Source organism: Columba livia, chromosome 4, assembly GCF_036013475.1.
Source record: "Columba livia isolate bColLiv1 breed racing homer chromosome 4, bColLiv1.pat.W.v2, whole genome shotgun sequence".
Classification (NCBI taxonomy): Eukaryota; Metazoa; Chordata; class Aves; order Columbiformes; family Columbidae; genus Columba; species Columba livia.
Genome location: NC_088605.1, coordinates 18,500,281 through 18,523,481, shown reverse-complemented (window position 1 = coordinate 18,523,481; position 23,201 = coordinate 18,500,281). Strand labels below are relative to the sequence as shown.

Below are 23,201 nucleotides of genomic sequence, written 5' to 3'. Positions count from 1 at the left end.
AGTATGTGACTTCAAGACGGTACTGTGGACTCAGATGTTTCCTTTACAGGGCCAGCAATACTAAACGGGTGTGCTACTCCCAATTCATATCCTTGATCACTGTTTGCTAGTGCAGAACATTTTAGAAGAAGGATGGATGTTTCAAAATTACTTCAACCAAGATGTAGACTTTGAAGAACTGTTTGGGTAGCTTCTTTGGGCTTTATTGTAGCATGAAACTGAGGTGAATTTCCAATTGACCAGAAAAGATCATAAAATAATTTTTGGAATGTGTTTTTAATTTGCCTGTAATGAAAATAAGTGTGCAGAGTAGAAAAATAGTTATTCAGTTTAGAGTAGTAGAGTTTTGAGAGTATATAAACCTTTCTTATTACCCATGAGCAAGGTTTAACTCATGTTTGTCAGACCGTAGATATGATCAGATGAATTCTAAGTCTATTTTAAAGTATTTTCCTACCTGTCAGAGTTAAATTTTGCATACTTTGGGAGAACTAATCAGTCGTATTACGTGAGAAGGAGATCTGGGGCCAGTATTACAATCACAACAGTTCTGGAAAATCTGGACTAGGCAATTAACTGCTCGTGTTCCCCAAAGGGCTTTACTGAAGGTTCCCAGAGGAGTGCTGACAGACTGTTTTCCTTCTCGGTATCTACAGGACCCTGGCAGGAGGGAAAAGACAGACATCACAGGCCTAGTATTGTGGTAATTTAACTTTCTCTCAACACTGGTACTTAATGTGAAATAATTATCATAATAAAATTTTAGAAGAAGGATGGATGTTTCAAAATCACTTCAACCAAGATGTAGACTTTGAAGAACTGTTTGGGCTGTAGCATGTGTCTTCTGTCTTTCTCCTCCTTGATGTCGTAACTGCAGCATATTCACCCAAATGCATTTCAATTCATGCCAGATTAAGAATGTGAAAAATTAAGGATTTGCACCTTTAAATCCTAATTTTTAGTTTAAGTAGGCCATCAAGCTGCATCTGCAACCTCAACAGTGTCCGTAATTATTTTGGACTAGGAAAAAATGCCACGGGAAACAAAATCCCTGGAAACTCTAGGGAAGCTGTTCGCTGAGAAGATGAGTTTAAGTTTTGGCCATTTATGGGAAACCCTGGCAGTAAAAAGATGACTGAACAAATTACTGAAGCTGTGAAATCAAACTTTTGTTAACCCATATGTATATTTTACATAAATTTATTTACTTACATGTGTTGCTACATATATATCTGTAGTGAAAGAATACTTCTCATGAGTATTTTTAGTTACTGGCCGAAGCTGTATGTGTGCATTCATTATGCTTATAGAATTCTCATAACTGATTTAGCGCAATGACTGTTCCTTTGTCTGAAGAACATGGCATACTTTGTATGCATAAATAAAAGATATGTGGACCCAATTTATGATATATTTTTCTTCTTTAGCAGGTTAATGTAGATGTTGGGGTTAAAATACAAGCTTTTCAATACTCTTATGGACATGATATGGATATGCTGTACTTACATTAAATCTGTTACAACTATGGAACCCATGGACCATTAAGGCTATGGTTTCTACAGCAGAGAAGTTGATTCCTTCTGATTTTTTTTCAGTTCAGCTTTCTCTCCTCTTAAATACAGATGTATATAGGTACAGAATCTAGTACAACTAAAATGTGTTATAATAACTCCAGATATTCTTTCCACAGACGAGAGAGATTTGGAATTAAAATTTGTCTTGTAGGCAAAACACACATTTCTTAAAAATGAGGTATGTGAAACTAAGATAGGAGTCCAAAGCCACAAAAAAAAAAAATTAAAAATAATCTCACCTACTTGTTGACAGTAGTAGGTCTTAATCCTTTTTGATTTATTTGAAAATACTCAGCATTGGTTTAAGTTGGAAGATCTGACTGCATATACAAAATCAGGTTGTGTATAATAAGGAAGAAAATATCTTAGTGTTCTGCAGGAAGATTATTGACAACACCGCCCATGCAGGTTTTATAGTTAGCTTTGCATACAGATATTCAAATTATATTGAACATTAAAAGATAATACTATAGCTTCTGCAGCGAGAATTTTACAGTGCATGCACAGGACTTAATGTGCAACATGAAAACTGCATTATGTCATTTTATGTTTCAGCAGGTAGGTCCCAGTCTTGTTTATTCTCCAGCACAAACCTCAGGGTGGCTGTGGAAGGTCAGGCTGGAAGTTGCTGGTGTTTGACACTGCAACATTCTGGGGTGATGAATATTTAATCAGGCAAGTGAGGACTGTGTGGGAGGTTGAGGCGGCTGTAGCTCCTGGTTGACTGCAGTATCATCTTAAGAGTGTTGTGTGAAAATGAATCCTTGGGGTAAGCTTCAAGGACACTGAGTAGGTAAAAAAGGCATTCTGACAGAGCAGCTAGTTACAGGGAAGTTAGAAATAATAGAGACAAATGTTTTAACTGTTTTTGTTACACTGGTCGAAGGTTTTATGTTCTGATGGGATAAGCCACCATGTTTTATGAAGCTGCATAAATGTAATCAAAAATCAAGATTGAACCTATGGAGTCTGGAACTGTAACAGCAATGAAAGTAATTTATTTTATGCAGGTATTAGCTATTAGAATGGAGCACATGTCTAATTTGTTGATATTATGCAGACAGCATGAGGTAGCAGTCATTTCTCTGTAGACCTATTTTAAGCACAGCAATAGGGCTGTTTGATTTTGAGGATATTATTCTTAGCAGGCTTTCAGAAGAAGGTAAAAACATAGGAAAAAGCATGAAGACACTATTAATTTTCAGTGGCATGGGCCAGGATAAAGATTTTCTATTATTTTGAGTTCCACATTAAGAAATATTATGCACAGTTTGGATAAGTAATGTTTGGGCTACTAGGAATTTTTAAATTGTGTTATGGAGGGTTTAAAAAAAAAAAAAAAAAGACTGTCTTCATAAGCAGGGACCTTGGCAGTCCCCTCAGCATCTGTCCTGGGCTCTGTGGAAATTACTACTTCCACACAACTCAAAACAAGATAATGTCCAGATCCCATGTGGACATCCATTTTAATATGGAGTGGCTAAAACAGAAATAAGTTTTGTGTTCCTTGTTGTTGCTATAATATTCAGAACAGACAGCAATGAGCAATAACCATTTTACAGAAAGTTAATTTAGCTGGCATGTTACTACTAATCAGTCAGAAAGGGAATGTATATCTGCATCTCTGCATACACAGCTCACATTCTAGTATTTAACTGTTTCTGGTTTGTGTTAACAGCCAAGTCTAAATTTGGGCAAATGAGACGCTGGAGAATTTTTGTTGCTATTCACTGGCTGTGGTTGAAAGTGGTGGCTGATATTTTCATAGACAAGCTGAATAATTTGGAATTAGTTCTGCTGTTTCCAGTGACTTCAGTGATGAAGGACTCTAATCCTGCTGTATCTGCTTTAGAACAATGATGTCCAACTTTGGACACCTTGGTGCACAATACTGTAGACTTGAGAAGCAAACATCCAGAGAAGAGCAACTAAAATAAATACATTAGAGATTGTGGTTTAGGGGGACTCTTATGACAGACAAGGAACAACTGAAAGGAGATCAGATGATGGTCATCTACTTGTGGCAGTTGTTTATTATACTGATTGTAAACATCTTGCTGTTACCTTGTGTTCACCCATCTGTTTGTTTCTATCCATCTGTTGCTTCTTGCCATGTGCTTAGGTTGTAAATTTTATCTCTGTTCTTTGAAATAAGGAGGTTAGCAATCCTCTGATTAAAATGTTCAGTTGTTGAATTCTACTTTCACATTAAAAACAAAAGCCCTTGGAAGCCTTTGGTGGCAACAGCAAGAAAACCCTGTACACAGGTTTTTTAGTGCTCCTAGTTGACTTCCTGCAGTCACCCAATCGAGTTAATTTTGTTATTGTTATAAGATTTCAGTTTGCTCTTAGTCAATAGCACAGACTAGTTCAGGAACAGATTTTGCTCTTTGAAGTTGAAAGAATGTTCAAAGAACGCGTGCAAATGAAAGGTATACAAGGTAAATAATCTTCAAGAAGCTGATCAACTTGTGCTCTGTATATGTCACTTCAACTTGCACTGTTGCTTTTTTGTTACCAAACTAGCAAATTTATATCTGGTGTGAACTGTCATTGTTATTACAAGGTTTCTTCTTCTCGTAAAATATTCATGATTTTTTTTTCCCCTCTTGAAACCTGTGCTTTTTGCAAATTGAGTCTTTGCCATTGTTACTTAATATGATTATAGCCAAATTTAATTTCTTCTTGAGTATTTTAAGACATGTTTTTTCTTTATTTTGTTATTAAATGTAATCTGTCTTGAATGACTCTTTCTCAAAAAGAAACTATAATGCTAGCTAATTCAGCATTGGTTATCATTTTATGCCAGGCCATCACAATGTTCTGTTCTGAAACAGGCTGTGTGTTTGGGGTAAAGATTTTTTTTTTTTTTTAAAACAGATGAGACTAGGTTGTCCAGAAACCTATGCAATGTAAAAATCAGGTTGTTGCCTTACTTTGTTTTCATGTTGATGTGAATTGATTTCTGTTTCGATTGCTCGTTTTATAATGAAATACTCTTCCTACACAGGAACAAGAATAGAAATACTGCTTACATACCTGCTAATTCTGACCAGTTCTGAACTACAAAATTTGTGTAGTTCTGTCTTCCATAGTATGGGAACTAGGACTACAGCCACAGCAGTGTATACTCGGCACTTAAAATGGGTGAATATGGTTGCCAACGTGTGTACCTGGGGCATACACCAGTGATAGTGAGATACTAACTGAAGTTCTAAAAAGTGGAGTTTTATCTATGGATCGAATAGAATTGAATTTCATAAACTGATGCTTTTGCACTTTTTCTTGCTGTGATGACAAAGATTTTTAAGATCTTTCTTGTAGCATTGTTTAGAAATCCTCAGATGAAGTATTTTTATTATTGTCAATTAATTTGTCTTAACACCTATATAGTACACATTGTACATTCAGGGAAACTTTTCCATTTTCCATTTAAAATGGGCTGCTGTTGTGGACAGTTTTTAAAAAAAATAAACAAAAAAGGCATGTGTTTTCTCCCCAGTAATTTCATGCCTTCCAAGTACTTCAGAACAAAATAATTTGTGCATTATATTGTTCTGTGAGCCTGTCAGCTACACTTGGGTAAAACAATTCAAAATTCCAGGAGTTTGCAAATAATGTTTAATTTTTCCTTCTATTTACTTTTCCTAATGTCTGAAAAGACCTTTTGTATCACCTTGCAGTTTAACCTGAGCTAGCAATACAACCATGATAGCTGCTCACTCACTCCCCCCAGCCCCCCAAATAAGGGATTGATAAGAATTGAAAGGTAAGGGAGAAACTTGGATTGAGATAAACATAGTTTAATAAAATAACAAATACTAATACACTACTAGTAAATATATATATAACATAGAAATAGAATATAAAATAAAAGATGCTCTATATAATTCCTCATGATCTCTGTCCACACTAAACAGCCAGTCCCAGGAAACAGCACCTGGTCCCAACAGAGAGAGAAAAGAGGAAAAAGGCAGAAAGGCCCAGAGACCTTTGCAGGATGGCAGGATGGCAAAAATGCCAAACTAAACATCCTGAACAGAGCTCCCCTGGCTCCGACAAAAACAGCAAAGAAAAGAGAACACCAGAGAGTGACCAGAAAATCCTGACTGTCCTTAACTATGAAGCATTATGCTAATGGGATGGAATATTCTTATAGACCAGTCTGGATGTCAGTCAAGCTCTGCCCCATCTCTGCCCCCCTTCCTCAATGCCTCACACCTGTGTGCAGAGCTCAGAACATCCTTGGCTCTCAGACCAGAGCAATTAAAAACATTAACTCTGTCCCAGAATGTTATTTCTTGTTCTCAAACTAAGCCCAAATAATGACTGTGCTAGCTATGAAAAAGAAAGGTTTCTAACTGCATGAAGAAAATTAACTCACTTTCAGACAAACCAGCACACACATGTGTTTTATTCCTTCTTCATTGTATTTAAATATAGTGGCTTTTAAACCTGGATTCTAAGTGCCTGATTCCAAGATCAGAACTTACAGAAGTTGATCCAGACCCCTCTGTTAACAAGAACTTTCTTTTTCTTATTTTCTCTCTTTTTCTCTTTCTTTTTCTCTCAATATTCTCCAACTGTACTTCATATTGTTTCACTCTAATAGATTTATCAATAAAACCATGGTGGTTTTATTACAGTTTTACATTCTAATTTTCCTGTCCACTTTTCCCTGATCTGCTCTTTTCATCTGGGGTAAGCAACTTTAGTCCATAGATTAGGCAGCCTTTTCTGCTCAACAGAGAAATATTGGAAGCTAGATTTGGATCCAATTCTATCTGAATACTGAATTTTTTTTTGTTAAAAGCCTTTTAGTGAAAATGGTCAGAACATTTCATGAACTCTTTCTTGGATAGCGGTTACTGTCATCACTGTGTTGAAATGTAAAAGGTTTAGGAAAAAGTGTCAGAATGTATGCAGCTTTGTTGTAGGGAATGGGAATAAACAACAAAAAAACGTGGTGTTGGTGATACGTGCTTCTCTAAGTCTTTAGAAAACTAATATTTCAGTTTGTCATTTGGAAATAACACTACTTGCGAAATTGGTATAAAGCAATTAAAAATGTAAAAAGATTAAGAAGGTCAAGGACTCTCACTGAGAGTCATCTGCATTGTCCTCTTCTTTAGAAGAGAGGCACACTTCTGCTTCCAGTGTCTCTTCATGTCTACCAGCTATTTATCCTTCTCAGAGACTGGGAGTTCAGAAACTTGTAACGCACGCAGTGATCTCTGATGCCTCAGAATTTGAGGATTCTGTTGTGGGTTTTTGTAAAACTCTTCTTGGCAAAGTTTTGCTGAAAAGACACACAAAGTAGTTACTGCTTAAGATTAGTGGCTGTAGGAAATGGTGTAAATGTGAAATATTGAAATTTGCTCCATTCCTTTTCAGGCTAAACCCTTTGCCAAGCTGAAGTGGGGGCTTCTGTGAGCTATTTCATTTTGATTCTTTCCATTAACTGTAGCCTCCCTGGAAGCATAAGACAGCAGGCTTGTGTTTCAGATAGGGGATGCAGAAACTATGTCATTGAACTGCAACTTTGAGAACGCTTTGATGTATTGTGTCTGTAACGTACTTATCTCTGCTCAGCGTGTAATATAAAGAATAGCTTGAAGATGTGCATTTGTGTTTATTATGATTTTTTAAAGGCATTCACCAAAATGTTTTATGGTCAATGTTGTCATTGAAATTAGATCAGACAGTGATTTTCTTCTGTTAAGCTTCTCCTTAATGGGATCTTTGTCTTCTTTTAACTATATTAAGCATTACATGTTGCATCACCATCTAATGCAATAGAGTTGTTCTCTGTGTTTACGTAGCACAGGGAAGTAGTCCAAGGGAAATAAAAACATTATTTGGGTTCTTTGGTCATGGATAAAGACTTCAGATCGGTTTTATTAATAGAAAACACTTCTCACGCAAGATGGAAAAGAAGGAATTTATAAGGGAATGCATGTAGCTTCCTATAGAGACTTTCTTGGAAAGATGCAAATCACAAAATGTTAACTGGACCACAGCCAGCTTCTCACTGTCTCAGGTCAGTGGGCTGGGGAGCAGGGGGAGCTCTCTGCACAGAGGGGCCTCTTGATTCCTTCACAGAATCACAGAATGTTAAGGATTGGAAGGGACCTAAAGAGATCACCTAGTCCAGTCCCCTGACAGAGCAGGAACACCTAGATGAGGTTACACAGGAATGTGTCCAGGTGGGTTTTGAATGTCTCCAGAGTAGGAGACTCCACAGCCTCCCTGGGAAGCCTGTTCCAGTGTTCTGTCACCCTCACTGTGAAGACATTTCTTCTCATGATTAAGTGGAACCTCTTGTGTTCCAGTTTGCACCTATTACCCCTTGTCTTCCCATTGGTTGTCACCAAGAAGAGCCTGGATCCATCCTTGTGATACTCACCCTTTACATACTTATAAACATTAATGAGGTCACCCCTCAGTCTCCTCTTCTCCAAGCTAAAGAGACCCAGATCCCCCAGCCTTTCCTCGTAAGAAGGAAAGCCATCTTTGTGGCTCTGTGCTGGACTCTCTCCAGCAGTTCCCTGTCCTTCTTGAACTGAGGGGCCTAGAACTGGACACAATATTCCAGATGTGGTCTCACCAGGGCAGAGTAGAGGGGAAGGAGAACCTCTCTCGACCTACTACCCACTCCCCTTGTAATACACCCCAGGATGCCATTGGCCTTCCTGGCCACAAGGGCACAGTGCTGGCTCCTGGTCATCCTGCTGTCCAGCAGGACCCCCAGGTCCCTTTCCCCTATGCTGTTCTCTAACAGGTCGCTCCCCAACTTATACTGGAACCTGGCGTTGTTGCAAGACTTTACACTTGCCCTTGTAATGTTTCATTAAATTCTTCTCTCCAGGGGTGCAGTGCCCTGGGGTTTCTGTGACCTTCAGCAGGCTACAGGTCCTCCAGGGACATGCCAAGTGAGTGCGGTGGGGGTTCCCCTCCAACTCACCACTGGATTTCAGTCCTGAAGGTAAATCACGGGCTAGTCAGCCCTCTGCCCTGACCTTGAGCAGCGCGATGCCGTTCCCGGCATTGGGGCTGCTTCCTCACCGATCAGGGCTTGATGTCGGGTGGGGTTTCCCTCCCACCAGCAAAATGGCAACGGAAGGTTGCCGGGCCGTGCCCTCGCTGCCTCCCGCCCGCTTGCGGGAGGACGGGGCTGGAGCCCCCGCGGGCGCTGCGGGGCGGGCTGTGCCGGCGGGGGGCGGTGCGGCCCCGCCCGCCGGGTTGCGCGGCTGCGGAGTCGCTCGCGGAGCTGCGCGCGGGCTGCGCCTGCCGGCGGGTCCGGCCGCCGCGGGGGCGGCGGTGGCTGCGCCGTGTCCTGGGAGCGGCCGCGGGGATTCGTTCCGCCGAGAGCGGAGGGGGAAACCAGGGGCAGTTCGCTTGGCCGCGAGGAGTTGTGAGGCTGTCAACTGCCCCAGAAGTTTGCTGGCAGGAACTGTTCCCTTCCTTGGCAAAGTCTTCAGGCTCTTCCCCGAGGGATTCCGTGTTGCTTAAGATGAGCGGCTGTAGGAAGCGGTGTAAGCGTGAAATACTGAAATTTGCCCAATACCTGCTCAGGCTAATCACAGGTTCTCTTCACACAGGTAACGGCTTGTTTTCTTTGCAGTTGAATTGTGCGGCATGATAACACGAAAATTGCCCAGGCTTAATGTAATGAGGGCGTTGTTTTATAGTATAATCCCTTTCATTTTGTAGAGAATAATAAAAAGGAAATCTGTGACCTCCTTTGTGGCTGAGCATAAGAAAACCAGAATATATAGTCTTTTGTTACGGTGTTCAGACAGTATAATGTTCTCTAAGCATTTGCACACCTGAATCCAAATCGGACTGTGAATGTACGTGCTTTCACCTGTCCACCAGTGTACATTTAAAAATAATGTAGAATATCCACAGTATGGTCATAAAGGATGAACTGAATCATTTTGACAAGTAGACTACATTTTTTTTTTTTCTCAGAGGGTTGTTTTTGTGTATCTTAAGAAGTAAAATAACTGCAGAATGTCAGTATGATATTATAGTATCTTATTGCAAACTTTAAATAACACTTGTGCTTTTTGCCCTTAAAGAATTTGGAACTGTCAACTTCATTTAGGCATTTTTTTTCTGTAACTGTAGACAAATCGTACAGTTCCAAATAAGGTTTCTAAGCTAGACTGAATGAATAGTATAGTTTTTTTCTTTAGCACTTTGGAAAATATACTTTTCTCACAGTTCAGCATTTTCTATGGTTGTTCCCAACAGCTGACAAATATGATAGCCTATGTGATGTCATTCTGTATTTATAAAATATAATTGTGCTTCTTTCTAGACTTCAAATATTATTTTTCTTGGAAAAATCATCAGGCAGAGGTGCAAGCCCAGTATCAGCAGATAATAACCAATTATACTAACGTGATTATTGGTAACTAAAAGCCATTCATCTTACTACAAGTGCTCTGAAAGTTTCTGCTGATTTCCCCCCCCTTTCAGTTTAGGCACTGATGTAAATATTTGAGAGCAAAGTTGACTCTTCAGTAATAATTTTAAGCATCGATGCATACATTTTATCAGATTTGGGGTTATAAAGCTGTAAATACAATGACATAAACATTGGCAATGAGTACTTCACAGGATGCTTGTAACTTGTGGAAATCTGAAACAGTAACTTTGTGTGTCTGGTAACACAGAATTTCCCTGACTTTATTTTCTGTACTATTCCTAGTCTATCCTGGTTTCTCTTTTGGGAATTGTATCAATTCAGATTTCTATGAAAATGTTGGCTTCTTATTCCTGTGGGTTGCTATGGAAATTAAGTAATATATGATGCAAGAGGAAACCTATACTAGAAATGAACACCAATACTCCTTTTTCACAACGTCATCCAAGCTTTTCCTTTCTTATCAAATGATGCACACTATGTTATTATTTAGGCTGATGTTAGTACTGCAACTTTCTAGGCTCACAATTCAAAACCATTTTCAGGAATTATTGTGGATGCTGAATCTTATGTTACTACTAAAAGAAATTATTTCATTTATAATTAAGAAGCACATATTCAATGCTAAATTACTGGAAAGCCATGTAGAGTTCTATGAAATGTGTTTTCTTAAAGGAAACAATCAAGCAAAACCCCCCACTCTTGGTAACTCTTAAGAACAGATACACTTCCTCGGAAATTTTCAGTTTGTTTTTACTACAGGCAACAGTCTCTTACAACTATTATTAAGTTGATAGACCTCATTGTGTTCAAATAATGTAGCAAAAAAGATCAATATAATATGATAATAATTGAACTGCTAGGAGAGGTAGGGCTCCAGTGTTCAGTTCTTACATAGCCCAGTCTAGTCATTAACCTCAGCAGTTGAAATGCAAGCTACTATTCCCCCTGCAAAATCTAATGCATAATTCATTATGTTTATAATTAGTTGATAATTAATGAATATGAACGAGGAAGGCTTGTTGAAAGTGTTAGAAAGTTATACTTCAATTTGTGTGTTAAATATATTACAGTTTCTATCTTGAGCATTCAGAAAATACAGCATAGCTATCAGAAATAAAAAAAGTGTGCTTATTTAGCTTTTTACAAGCAGGCAATCTGCCTACTCAAGTGACCAATTATTTTTAAAATGTAGATGTTTACTAAGGTGCACAGTGGTGAACACAATTTAACTTCCTTGTTGATACAATTTGGCCCCTGGCTTCTCTTTCAGGTGTTCTTTAGTCTTTAAATATTAAGTTGGAACCTCACGTTGTTGTAAGCACAAGCATTGAATCTAATCCATTCCTCCTTTCTGTATGGGTAGGCATGTTGAATACATACTTAACCTGCATCAATATAGATTGGTACAAGCTCTGCTGCAGTTGGTGTGGTTACACAGATGAGAAACTGAGCAAGGAGGGAGACTGGGTTGTGGGCCCAGCTAAGAAGTCGCTGTTGACTGCTGGCTTTACTGCTCACATTTTGTAACCATTTACAGCAGTATAGATGTGTTCTGTGGTGAATCTCAATATTTAAAATAAAAACTATCAGATAGTTGTCTGTGATAATACATAAACATGTTAATGGAACAACCCACTTTCTTGAAGGTTATTGCTGCATAAATCTTTACAATGGGTTTTAAGTGGTATTCTCTACCTGAATACATCCAGATCTCTTCCAGTTCTTTTTTACGACATGTTACTATGACTGACAGCAAAATGTAGTGAAAAGAAATGGTCTTTTAAACAAATTTTTTTGTTTTCCATAGTTTCTGCTGTATATTAAGTTGATGTGTTTCCACATCTGAAACTAATTCCCCCAAATAATTGAAGACAACGTTTCTCAAGTGTCATAGCAATTCCTACTCTATTGTCTGCTGCCTCTTGAGGCATGTTAGAAGTGCCCATTCTTTGAAATATTGTCATAAAGAACTTGACTCTGCAATTGAAGAGAAGGTTTCAGTTTTCAGATCCAACATTAATTTGTATATTATAAATAATGAGATAAATCATTAAGAGATCAAGAAATAGATTGTAAATTATTTTGAGAAAACATAATTTCAGGGTAATGGCTAGGAAGCTTTTTCTTACCTGTCACAACTGTCACAGTATGGGGATTGAAGAGATGATAGAAACAAAACTGTCATTGACTTCAGTGGTAAGTTTTTACATGTATGTCCTTTTTAGGTGTGATGATATTGCCTTTTGTAAAGGAGGCAAGATTTTCCTGGACAGATTCAAATTCACAGTTAGCATATGCCTTTACAAAGAAAGGAAGAGGAGAACAACTCCGGCTGTGGAATTGTACTCTCTCTCTCCAACAATCCGAATTAATCTTACTCTTCTAGGCTCATGTGCAATAAGGCTATCAATTGATTTTTTTTTTTTTTTTAATCTATAGGTTAGTGCCATTGGTGTAAAATAACATTGATCACAGGCTTGACATATTTCTTAGTTAGGAAGAATAAATCTATTATATGTGAATGTGGGATGTGCTTTTTGATGGCACTTTCTTTGGGACACCAGATTACCAGAAAGTAATCTTTAGTCTTTAATTTTGCCCATTTGTGCAAAGAAGTGTTTTCTAGCCTACTGTCAAGAGGAAGATATCATCTGAGCATAGACCTCTTTTCCTTGATGATCTGGGAGGCACTAGCACAACCATCCAGGGGCTCACTGCAGTACTCCTGGGACTGCTATAGATCACCTGCCTACGAGTGTGAGTCTGTTTGAGACAGAAGTTTATTATGAATGCTTTCTGAGGCTGCTTACTTTATTGACACATGCATTTATTAGATGTCCCCCTCCCGAACTTTGGAAATATGTGGTATATAATCACGCATTGGTTAGGCTCTCAACTAGGGAAGGAGATGTGTGTTGCTGACTGCTTAGCCTGAAGTGGATCGAGATATCTCCTCCCTGTTTAAGAATGTCCACACTTTCAAAATCCAGTAGTATGGATAAGAGGCCTCTCCTTTTCTTAATCCAAGATGTGTAAACTTCACAGGACCAGACAGGGAGCCTAACTCTTTTCTGATGATTAGGGAATCCATCTGGGGGTAAGTAGACCTGAGGTTTAAACTTCACTTTGTGAAATCACTCAAAGAGATCTGCAACTGTCCTAAGCAAGTGGCATTGTCACACCACTTCTTGATGTTCGTTTTCAGCAGAGAGAATGTAAGAATAGGTCCCAACAACACAGAGATTCCAAATGGTTTGTGTTGGCCGTCATGGACAGATTGAAACACACTGAAGGAGGTGCCTCATATAATGACCCGGTTCAGGAAGAGAGGGAAATACTGAGACTGAATGCCCCACTAGACAAGTTTGCTGCCTCCTTCCCTTTCCTACCCCTTTCTACAATTGTGTTGTGGATGCATCGATTGAATGATTCTTAAAAATCAGAGTGATATACTGGGATGTTTAGTCTGGGAGTGACACTTCCTACAGAAGTTACCAGGAGATGGGATCTGGCTTCTAGGCTGTGAATGTAAAACAGCCTTACAAGGAATATATCAGGGTTGTCCCATCATCAACTTTTTCAATTAAGCTGCGGAAAGTTTAGAAAATGAATTCTTAGAAACCTAGAGGTTAATTCAAATATTTTACAAGAATGTCATAGTCTAGTTAGTGATATTAGGTAAATATACCAGAATTAATTTTATTTACAGTTAAGAGCTTATGTGAAAGAGAATATTGAGACTAATTACCTCTTCCTTCTTACAATTAATTATACTGTAGTTTTTCTCTTTTCCTCTTCAGATTTAAAGCACAGAACTTAAAACCACTTCATATTTAATCTGTGCATAATCATCTTAAATACGGCAAATTAAATTATTTCAACAATTGATTAAATCATTTTCCTAGTCTGAGGAAGAATTAGTGGAGATGAAAAAGCATTGTACTTCTAACACAAAAGAAAAAGTTTCTCCTGTAATAAAACTGATCCTGAAATGAATTTTATACACCTTCCTCTATGTAGTTACTCTTCCTGAATAGCTGAAAATCTGGATGGTTTAAATAGGTGTAGGAAACAACTGTAACTGTCTCTCAGATGGTCTCTTCAGACCTTGAAGTTGAATAACAATGAGGGAAATATTCCTGAAATATTAACATTAATTTTACTACTTTTTTCTAGTAGTATGTTTTCCTCTATGTTGTTTTGGCTGGTTAATTTTTGTTTGTGATAATTCACGAAAACTATTCAGTGAAGCCAAAGATCTGTAATTACTGTTAAACGGTTACTTAATATGAATGTTCATGAGACATTTTTTTCCTTCTAGTTTCCTAAGTGGAAGACAGAATATTCTTAAGAATTTGTAAAAGAAGCTGTAAAAGTGCTTAAAAAAAAAAAAAAAAAAAAGTTGGCAATATTCATGTAACAACTGCAGAGCAGGTAGTCTCCATACATGCTGCCAATTCTAATACATGCTGCTTCATTAAGTAAGTTCAGAGGAACTTAAGAGAGTTTGGTGGACAAGCAGAGGAGGATAAAAAATCCGAGGGCTGCAGTGGTTCCAGTCCCCAGGCATCTGCCCATCTCTGACACAAGTTGCTGCTGAGGATCTCCGAGCTGCTCATTGTCAGACTCTGCCCTGCTCCGGGTCCCAGCTGGGCAAGCATAGGTATGTGGCTGCTGCTTCTGAGCTGCATCCCCCTGCTGCGCTGAGGGTTGGCTGGGCAGTTCACACACTGATTAATGGGTCCCTTTTGGGACAGCAGTGTCGGCCAGTTAGGTTGGACGAGCAGTTTAAAAGCTCCAGCTCTCTAGTTCTAGTCTTTTGACTTTCTAAGCTTGAACGTGAGAGATGCTTCACATCCTCAGCAGATCCACATAGCCCTTTAGCATCTCTCCCAAAATCTATCTAAGACTTTAGAAACTGTGGTTCTAAAGAAAGGCTCTTTTTTTTTTTTTTCCTGATGTTTCCTGACACAGTTTTTAGTGAAAGTGATATGATGAACTGAAAAGAATTATCAAATGAAACTTCCTTGTGTTTTTCCCCTTAGACAGAATTTATAGCAAGAGAACATTTTTCATCATCAACTTCTTCAGGTAAACTGTACAAGACTATAAGTAAATTAAAATAAACTTCGAAAACAGAAATGGGAATATGTGAAGTATGTGGTTAATGGACTTTCTGATGGGATAAAAGTTTAATAGAAAAAGAAACAAAATTAAAAATAAAAGCAAGTGATTAAATTCTGTTTCAGTTTTGATTTAATGTTTAATTGTATTGATGTAACCTTCTGAAAGACCTATTATGATTTTTCCTTCACTTAGATTTATTAGCTTAATACATTGCAAATAAATGAATGAGAAACCACTCATTAAGGCTACCTCTGAGTCACAGGAATATTTTTTGTATTTTCTGAAAGTAAAGATTAAAGGAAATTATGTAAGAACTGCAGCTATTCATGAGAAAGCATGAAAAGGAATAAATAATTTGCAGCTGCCTTTACAAAAGAAACAGAAGTGCAAGAACTACGTTGCTGCACTGTATCCAACTGAACAAAGTAAAGAAGTGGAAATAAGTCATCACCTTTACGTAAGAAAAATGGTCTTTAAAGCAAGTTGTGTGATTAAATCTCTCCCAGCAAAGCTGTGGAACATGTGTTTGAAGCATTTTGATTGAAATAAGGCCTACAAACGGTGATAGATGTCTGTGATCTGTTAACCCACAGAGAGGCTATACAATTAGGCAATAAAAAATGGAAGCTTTGTATTTTTTCAGTAGTCTCTGCCTTTTTAGCAAATCTTTGCCTTCCGTGTTACCAGCAGTAAATTCTTATGCACCAGAAGCACCAGTAACTGTTGGTTAGATGATGGCCACTGAGACCCATGAAAGTGAACTTGACGTTTCCTAGAACAGTTCCATGAACCCACTCTAAGAGACTCCTGAAGTCAGCTAAGAAAAGCAAGTCTTCTGTCAGCACTCTTAAATCTGCATCTCCCAAGCGAAGGACATGGTAAATCAACAGATATTGAGAAACTAGTATGAAATGTTAGAAAATGAACTTTTGACAAGGATTAGTTGGTTGTCAAATATCTTTGAAGAGTGTTTGGTTTTGTGTTTGGTAGGGGTTTTTTTGTATTTGTTTGTTTTGTTTTTTTTTTTTTTTTAAACTTTAAAATTACAGGTACAATGCCATACTTATCACTGTAAGTAAGGTAATAAAACCCTTAGTACATTGCACTTTTACACTGGGACTTCTGCATGCTTCCCTTTCTTTTCCAGACCTTGTAATGAAAGCATGTCTGCAGACCCAGTGACTGAGTAGCCCATCACTGTGCTGGCTCGGGGCATCCGAGAACCAAGAGCTGCAGCTATGGGTGTCACTGCTTGCTCTGTCAGCCCTTTCCAAACTTCTTCCTGTACTGGCCCATGCCGAGCTCCTTCCTTTGTGTGCTCCTTCCTAAGCAGGAGATATGCGGTGTTCATCTCTTCTCCATTCTTGTATAATTTCATGAGGTGATTTTTAGTGCTGTGACTGCAAAGCTGTTTCTCTTCTACAGTGAATTGGATTAAGTGGGAAGATGAGGCCCATCAAGCAGGCCTTGTGATTGTGTTCTTGACTTCCTCTCACAGCAATAGCTGTGCTGGGACATGTTACTATGAGTTTAAGGCACAGTGTGTCACATCAGATGTGTTTTGGTAAAGAATGATGTTAGCACTCAGAAGCATGCGAACAACTGAATAACCCCAGTTTTGTCCTCTCAAAGTATTTATAAATTCTTGTTCAAAAGCAGCAGTGGACAGACAGCAGTGGACTTTTCTGTGTGGCTTGTTTGTTTGTTTCCTGACACTTCCAACTGTTTTGAAAAGGGTGAAAGAAAAAAGCTTTTGCTTTGTCCGGTTTAAGTAGAGGAATATCTCTCATACAAGACTGTATTATATGAACTACCTAAAAATGCTTCTGTATTTCATTTCACTGATCACATAATTAAACAGTTTTCAGATGGTGATGCACTGATCTATGTCCACTATAATGAATTTTCATTTCTCAAATATTTTCTTGTAGCACAGAGGATTTTTTTCGAAGAAATAATACAGGGTAGACTCCTGAGAGAATTTACAGCACTGTTTACTTTGCATAAATCCATAAAAAAATTGTGCTGCTTAATTATCCTACAGTGTGTAATGAAGAAAGCACAGTCAAGAAATTGTACTCTGATGAGTTCTCAGCACCATCTCCCTAATGACATTTTAAAATTTTCCTCATCAGTTGTAATGTAACCACAGAACTTCTACCATCTTCTTCAGTTCTCTACTTTGATTTCATAGGATGAAATTCTGAAATATAGAGCCAAACTATAATAAAAGCACTTTGCTCATCATTAAACAGCTGACAGTGATGCTCATCTCTAACCGGAGGTTAGGTAGCAGTTACAGGTGACTGTTGGACAAAAGCTATAAATAAAGAACAATTATTTGAAAGCTTTATTCAGGATGCTTTCTTATTATGGGGTTAATAGGGAACCTAAACCAGGGAAGATGAATTCCCATTTTTTAATTCCCCGGTTAATAATGATCCATTAGCTTCTACTGAAAATACATGTAAAGTAAAATGGGAATTAGAATAAATTGAAAAAAAACAATAATCCAAAATATCAAAATAATCCTAAATGACATGAGACAAAGAGAGTAGATGAAAAAGGTCTTCCTCTTTATGTAAACAGGATCTAAAATTAAAATATTTATAAAGGAACTTGTAGCTTGAAGATGTCATGAAAAAGCTAAAATGTCAACATTCATGGGAAAATATGGGTTTCATATGCTTCCAAATGCAATTTTTTTTGTTTGTCTTGCTGAAATGTTTCTTCTTCTGATAGCAAATCAGTATCGTTCATCAACTTGAGAAGTCTTTTTCCTTATTTATTTATTAATGGAAAAGAATTCCAGATTTAAGGTCTGCATCTCTTTCTTTTGTCTGGGAGGTAGCTCGAATCTCTAGGGTCTTGGATATTTTTCCTGTACAGGGGGGCAATGTTCTCTCTCTATATATATAAATTACATAGGTTCTAATGTGCAAGGGTGAAATCTTTGTCATGTCCTGCTTAAGGAGAGAAGGGACGTTAATTTTAAAGTAACCCATCAAGATTTCATTTGAAGTTCTCCATTGTACTTTGTGTTTTTTTTTTTCTATTTCCTGATTAGCATTCATAAATGTCACCATTACACTCTTGGTATTAGTCTACCTCAGAGAGAAATCATTCTTGTGGAAGGGTATGGTGGATGCAGGAATGTTACAAGATAGGATTTTGAGAAAGTTTCATGCTTCAGTTGACTTAACACACCTAAATGTAAAATGTCAGATATTGAGAGAAAAATACCTTAAAAAAAAATCCCAAACTTATTTATTTAAGTTCTCTTGGCAATTACATTAGTTGAATTTTGCCTGAGTTGTCATAATGTTGCTAGGATTTTTGGTTTATCACACCTGACTTCTGAAAACACCTTTTTATGTTATCCTAAAGAAACAGGAACCCTTATACAGGCTTTTTGTTTAGAAGTAAGCTGTAGTATAGACAGTACTTTGAGATAAAAGACCAAGATGTATTGAACTTAGCAGCAGTTAAATTGAAAGAAATTCTGGGAAATGCTTAGAATGCCATAATTTAGTGCACTTATATTACATTCTGCTTCAAGCTGGAGCAAATTGCAAATATTTCTCTTTTTCACCCCCTAAAAAAAATCAGTCCTGGTTATATACCTCTCACGCTGCAGCTGCAGACCTACTGTGAATTTTCAGTGATTTTGTAGATCACTCAGATTTTAAGTAATGTAATTAATGAGGAAATGTATGGTAGTGAGCCACAGCTAATCACTCACAAATTATGAATTTTCCCCTCTTCAGAAAAGAGTCTAGATAGACTGCCTTTGCCTCCCCAATTTGCATACCTCTCTTTTCCTTTAAGCAGTATCTGCAAAACTCAGTGTTGTGCAAAATGTTTCAACTTCAAAATTGATAATCCTGCATATGGCAGATTGACTGAACATCACAGAAGACTGAAGCGGTAGTGAAAAATCTGTGTGGGTAGAAGGCTATCTTGAAGTAGGGGGATCTAAAGGCAATACCCTAATCTTTAAACATATTCTCCTGAATATGTTTAAATATTTCCCTCAAATGTTCCATATTTTTAACACATGGAGCCATCATATAATGTATTTCAAAAAGGTTGTTTTTTTTTTTTTCCAGATCCTTCCAAAAGAGTCTTCTTTGAAGTCTTAAGATTTCTTGTGCTATGTTAATGGGAAAAGGACAAAGTTATCATTCATACTATTCTTTTGAAAAGATTGTTCTAGTTTTTATTCTCTCATTCCAAATGTGAATCTTAATTATAATGAAAGACATGGTTCATCTTCTCTTACAAATAACAAATTGAGAAGCATCTCATAGCCATCCTTAATGATCTCCCTTTAGAAGTCCTGTGTTCTGTAACATTCTTGTAAGAGTCCAAACTACTGACATAATTTACAAGGAAAATATTAAAACTTCAGCTGTATGTAGGACACAGCACTTGACATTATGTTTAAAAATACTCTTAACTTTTAGAAAGTTACCAAATTATGCACACAACTATTAGGAAATGGCGGCATTAAGGCTATCTCAGCTTTATGTAATATATTGTAGTTCTTAACTGTGTGTATGCTTTTCCTTGAACCGTTGTACAGAGTTACTTGGGCTATCGAGGCAATAAGGAGTAGAGTGTACTTGGAGTAGAAAATTGGATACAAACTGTATTAAATACTACCTTAGAGTACACAGACTGTTTCTTAATGGTTGAGTTTTTGTTCATTTTATAGGGGCTTTCTATTGTAGGTAGATTTTACGTAATGATTCGCAAAGACAGTAAAACGGTAGATAAAATTCAATGTAGATTAATGTAAAATGGCACATGCTGAGCAAAATGAGCTTTATGTGTAAATGGATAGATGATGATACCAGTCATGAATGAAACCCTGGGGCTGATAAACCTGTGAAACTCCCTACTAAAGGGTGTTTTAAGTGCAAAAACTCTGTGAGTTCAGAAGGATAAGCTGGGTAAGTTCTTGAAAAACAAATCTGTTTGGAGTCACTAACTAGATTAACTGTAGTATACATAAAAAATAGTCTGAGATTAAAATATTAATAGTCTGTGGCTAGGAAAGCATTAGGGGAAAATATTCAATAAGCTTATCCTGCTTCTCCTCTGGGCACACACTAATAGCTGCTGCTGAATATGGGATATTTTGCTAGATGGATCCTTAGTCTGAACCAATAAATCATTCTTATGTTTTATGTCAAAATACACTTCTCTGCAATTAGGATAATATCACTGCTTTAAAGGACTGTAGAATATCATAGTTTAACAGTTGTAACCCCTGCCTCTTCCTAAAAAGTGTTCTCGAACAAATCATAACTCCTGAGCCCCTTCCTCCAATCATAGTTTTATTTGTGGCTATTAAGTGAAAGATGCAAGTTACAAATAAAAAAGAGAAGCCCTGACAATCACGCTGGCCCAAATATGACGATATATGCATATGCTTTTAGATGACTGCAGTAACAGTACATACTTCTAATTTAGTGAATGGCAGTCTCTTCAAATCTGGATAACCACATGTTCCTGTTTAACAAACAGTCTGCAATTGGCCATCACTTGCTTATGTGCAATAACACAGTCATATTGATTGTCACACACTGATATTCTCTTTCCCAGTATGGTATTGTGGCCTGTACTTGCTTTAAGGGGTTTTCATACTCCGTGTATTTTGAACATTTATCGTTTCTGTGTATAACCCAATTCATTTAAATTCTACTTGCGGGCTTTTTGTGTCTCTCAGTTTTAGATATTGACTAAATAGAGTGACACTTAGTGTGACACCTAACTCTTAATTTGCCTCTTGTCTCTTAGTAATGATGGCCTGTCAGGGAAGACAATGTGATTCACTTTAATTTACTGAAATAATTATTTTGAAGTAATTTAAAACCAAAACAAAACACCAAACAAAACAACTCTCTGGAACTGACCTCCTGAACTTTCCACTGCAAAGAATGGTCCAAATGAGACCAGTTGGTTCTGTAAATATTGACTAATATTCTACCTTTGGATTCTGTTTTTTGAGTCCTATTTACCTCTTTATGTTTTTAATTGAAGTTTGCAGCATGGTCCAAGTTCGTGTACGCTTTAACCTTTATATGGGGATCACTCCACCAAAATACTGAAAAAAAAATTAAGTAAGACTTTATTTTTCTAAAGATCTTTTTAAAGCTACGGCAGGTGTTCTTAGGAACCATGTGTTCCCATTATTACCCTTCAATATGGAAATTTAGCAAGTCATTAATTCTGCATTTGAAGTTCTACTCCAAATAATATTGATACCATAATTTTACAAATGAATTTTTGTCATTACTGTGTCTTCAGAATACATAATCTGAAAATAAGTATATACAGTATTATTGGGGGAGTTCAAATAGGCTCTTTAGGTTTTAAAACTTATAATAATTTGATGTACTCTCTTGAACTTTTTATAGAGTACCAATCTAGGCAATGTAATTAAATTCAAATATAAATTAATAGTGTCTGGGATAGGGGGAAAAAAGTCTGTTTTCATTAGCATCCATACTTCATTAATTTAGGAAATTGAATAAATCTGAAATGAGGTACTAAATTTTGTGTCTGCATTTTATTGGCAGATTTACTATTCTTTAAATTCCTTTTACCAGGCATGTGATTAAAATTTAACAACCTTTAGCATTTGTGATGTACACGCCTTTCTGTGTACAGACATGTCAAACTTCAGTTAACTTTACAAAAAGTGACAGCTGATCATTTATATTTGATTTACGGTAATATTTGTGAAGGTCAGCAGAAGATAGCAGATTCCTTAGTCAACTCTGAAAATAGGAATTATGCTTTTATGTCATTTACTACTCAAAAGTTCAGTGTAGATTCTTCAGTCTAGGGGCTACGTTTCATCACGTTAGTTGGAGAAGAATTTCTTAAAAATCCCAGGTCATATTTTCTCCTCAACTGAGTCCCTTGGGACAAGGACACAATGTGAGGTGTGGGCTCTGGTTTCTGCAGCATTTGAGAGAGCAGAGTTGCTGGTCAAATGTGGTAGTGACACATGTACTCAGATGAATCCAGCTTGGAGTAAAAAAGTTCAAGTGAATTTTTAATCAAGTAGAGTACATATAGTAACTGCTAATGTTGATTATTTAGATTATCCTGCGTTAGTGACAAGTCATGATTTTTACGTTTATAAAAATATATTACATATTTGAAATGTGTAAGTACATCCATTTTTAAACAAACTCCCTTTTAAACAATCTTTTTCTGTTCTCACAAGTTTAAAATGCACTCATATTCTGCCATCTCCCATGTCAGGTATGGCCAGTACTCTAACTGTCGAATTCACTAGCAGCAAGACTTCTGGAATCCATGATAGTAAAATATGCAGAACTTTCTGTAGAAAATACACATGAAATTGCTTAATTACTATAAATGTGAATTTAATTATTTTATATATTTAGTATGTTACTCCAAAATTTCATATGTTTGTTTCCAGGCAAATATATTAAACACAGTGATTGACTCTTCTTGAATTACTGTATGGCAGCTGAACACAGCTTTTGTAAACTTTTCCATTATCAGTTCAGGAAAGGAATTACAACATAAGAGAAATCTATGGAATTGTCTTCATGTGCAGATTCAATTCAAATTAAGTAAAACTGCTAAATTTCAGAAGAATCAGAAATGAAGTGACCTTATTTTAATGTAACATAATTCATTTCTCAAGGTAATTAAACCAAAGTCTATTTTCATTCTGAATGAGAGGGTCTCAGCAGAGACTGAATTAATTTCAACTATTACACCTTACTGATTAATTAATATTTAACTTTTCTGAATACCCTGCCTGCGCAGCTCCTCAGGATCCCTGGAAAGACAGCAAGGCTTTTTAGTGAGGACAAGAAGGTTTTTAATTTCTTCAATCAGCTAATAACTTTTTTAAAATGCAAGCAAAGAAAGTTATATGCAAAGTAATGCCAAAGACAAGAGAAAATACAAAATGAAGAAAAGCCTGCCTGAAGTAAAACACTTGCACATACCCAGGAAAGTGAGAGTAAGGAAAGAAGATGGAGGGGAAAAAAGAGTGTGAGTGACACTAG

At 37.1% G+C, this 23,201-nt stretch overlaps 1 protein-coding gene across 5 annotated transcripts in view; it reads left to right on the top strand.

The window, feature by feature from the left end:
- Positions 1-23,201, top strand: part of KCNIP4 (potassium voltage-gated channel interacting protein 4) — a 418,880-nt gene that overhangs the window by 101,440 nt on the left and 294,239 nt on the right. Inside the window, exon 1 of one of the 5 annotated variants that reach the window (XM_065060639.1) lies at positions 8,838-9,175. The exons of the other annotated variants lie outside the window; for them this stretch is intronic. Within the exon in view, the coding sequence (XP_064916711.1) occupies positions 9,088-9,175 (88 nt within the window). The 5' untranslated portion in view covers positions 8,838-9,087. Of the gene's footprint in view, positions 1-8,837; positions 9,176-23,201 lie in introns of those variants that run through there. 5 annotated transcript variants of the gene reach the window in all.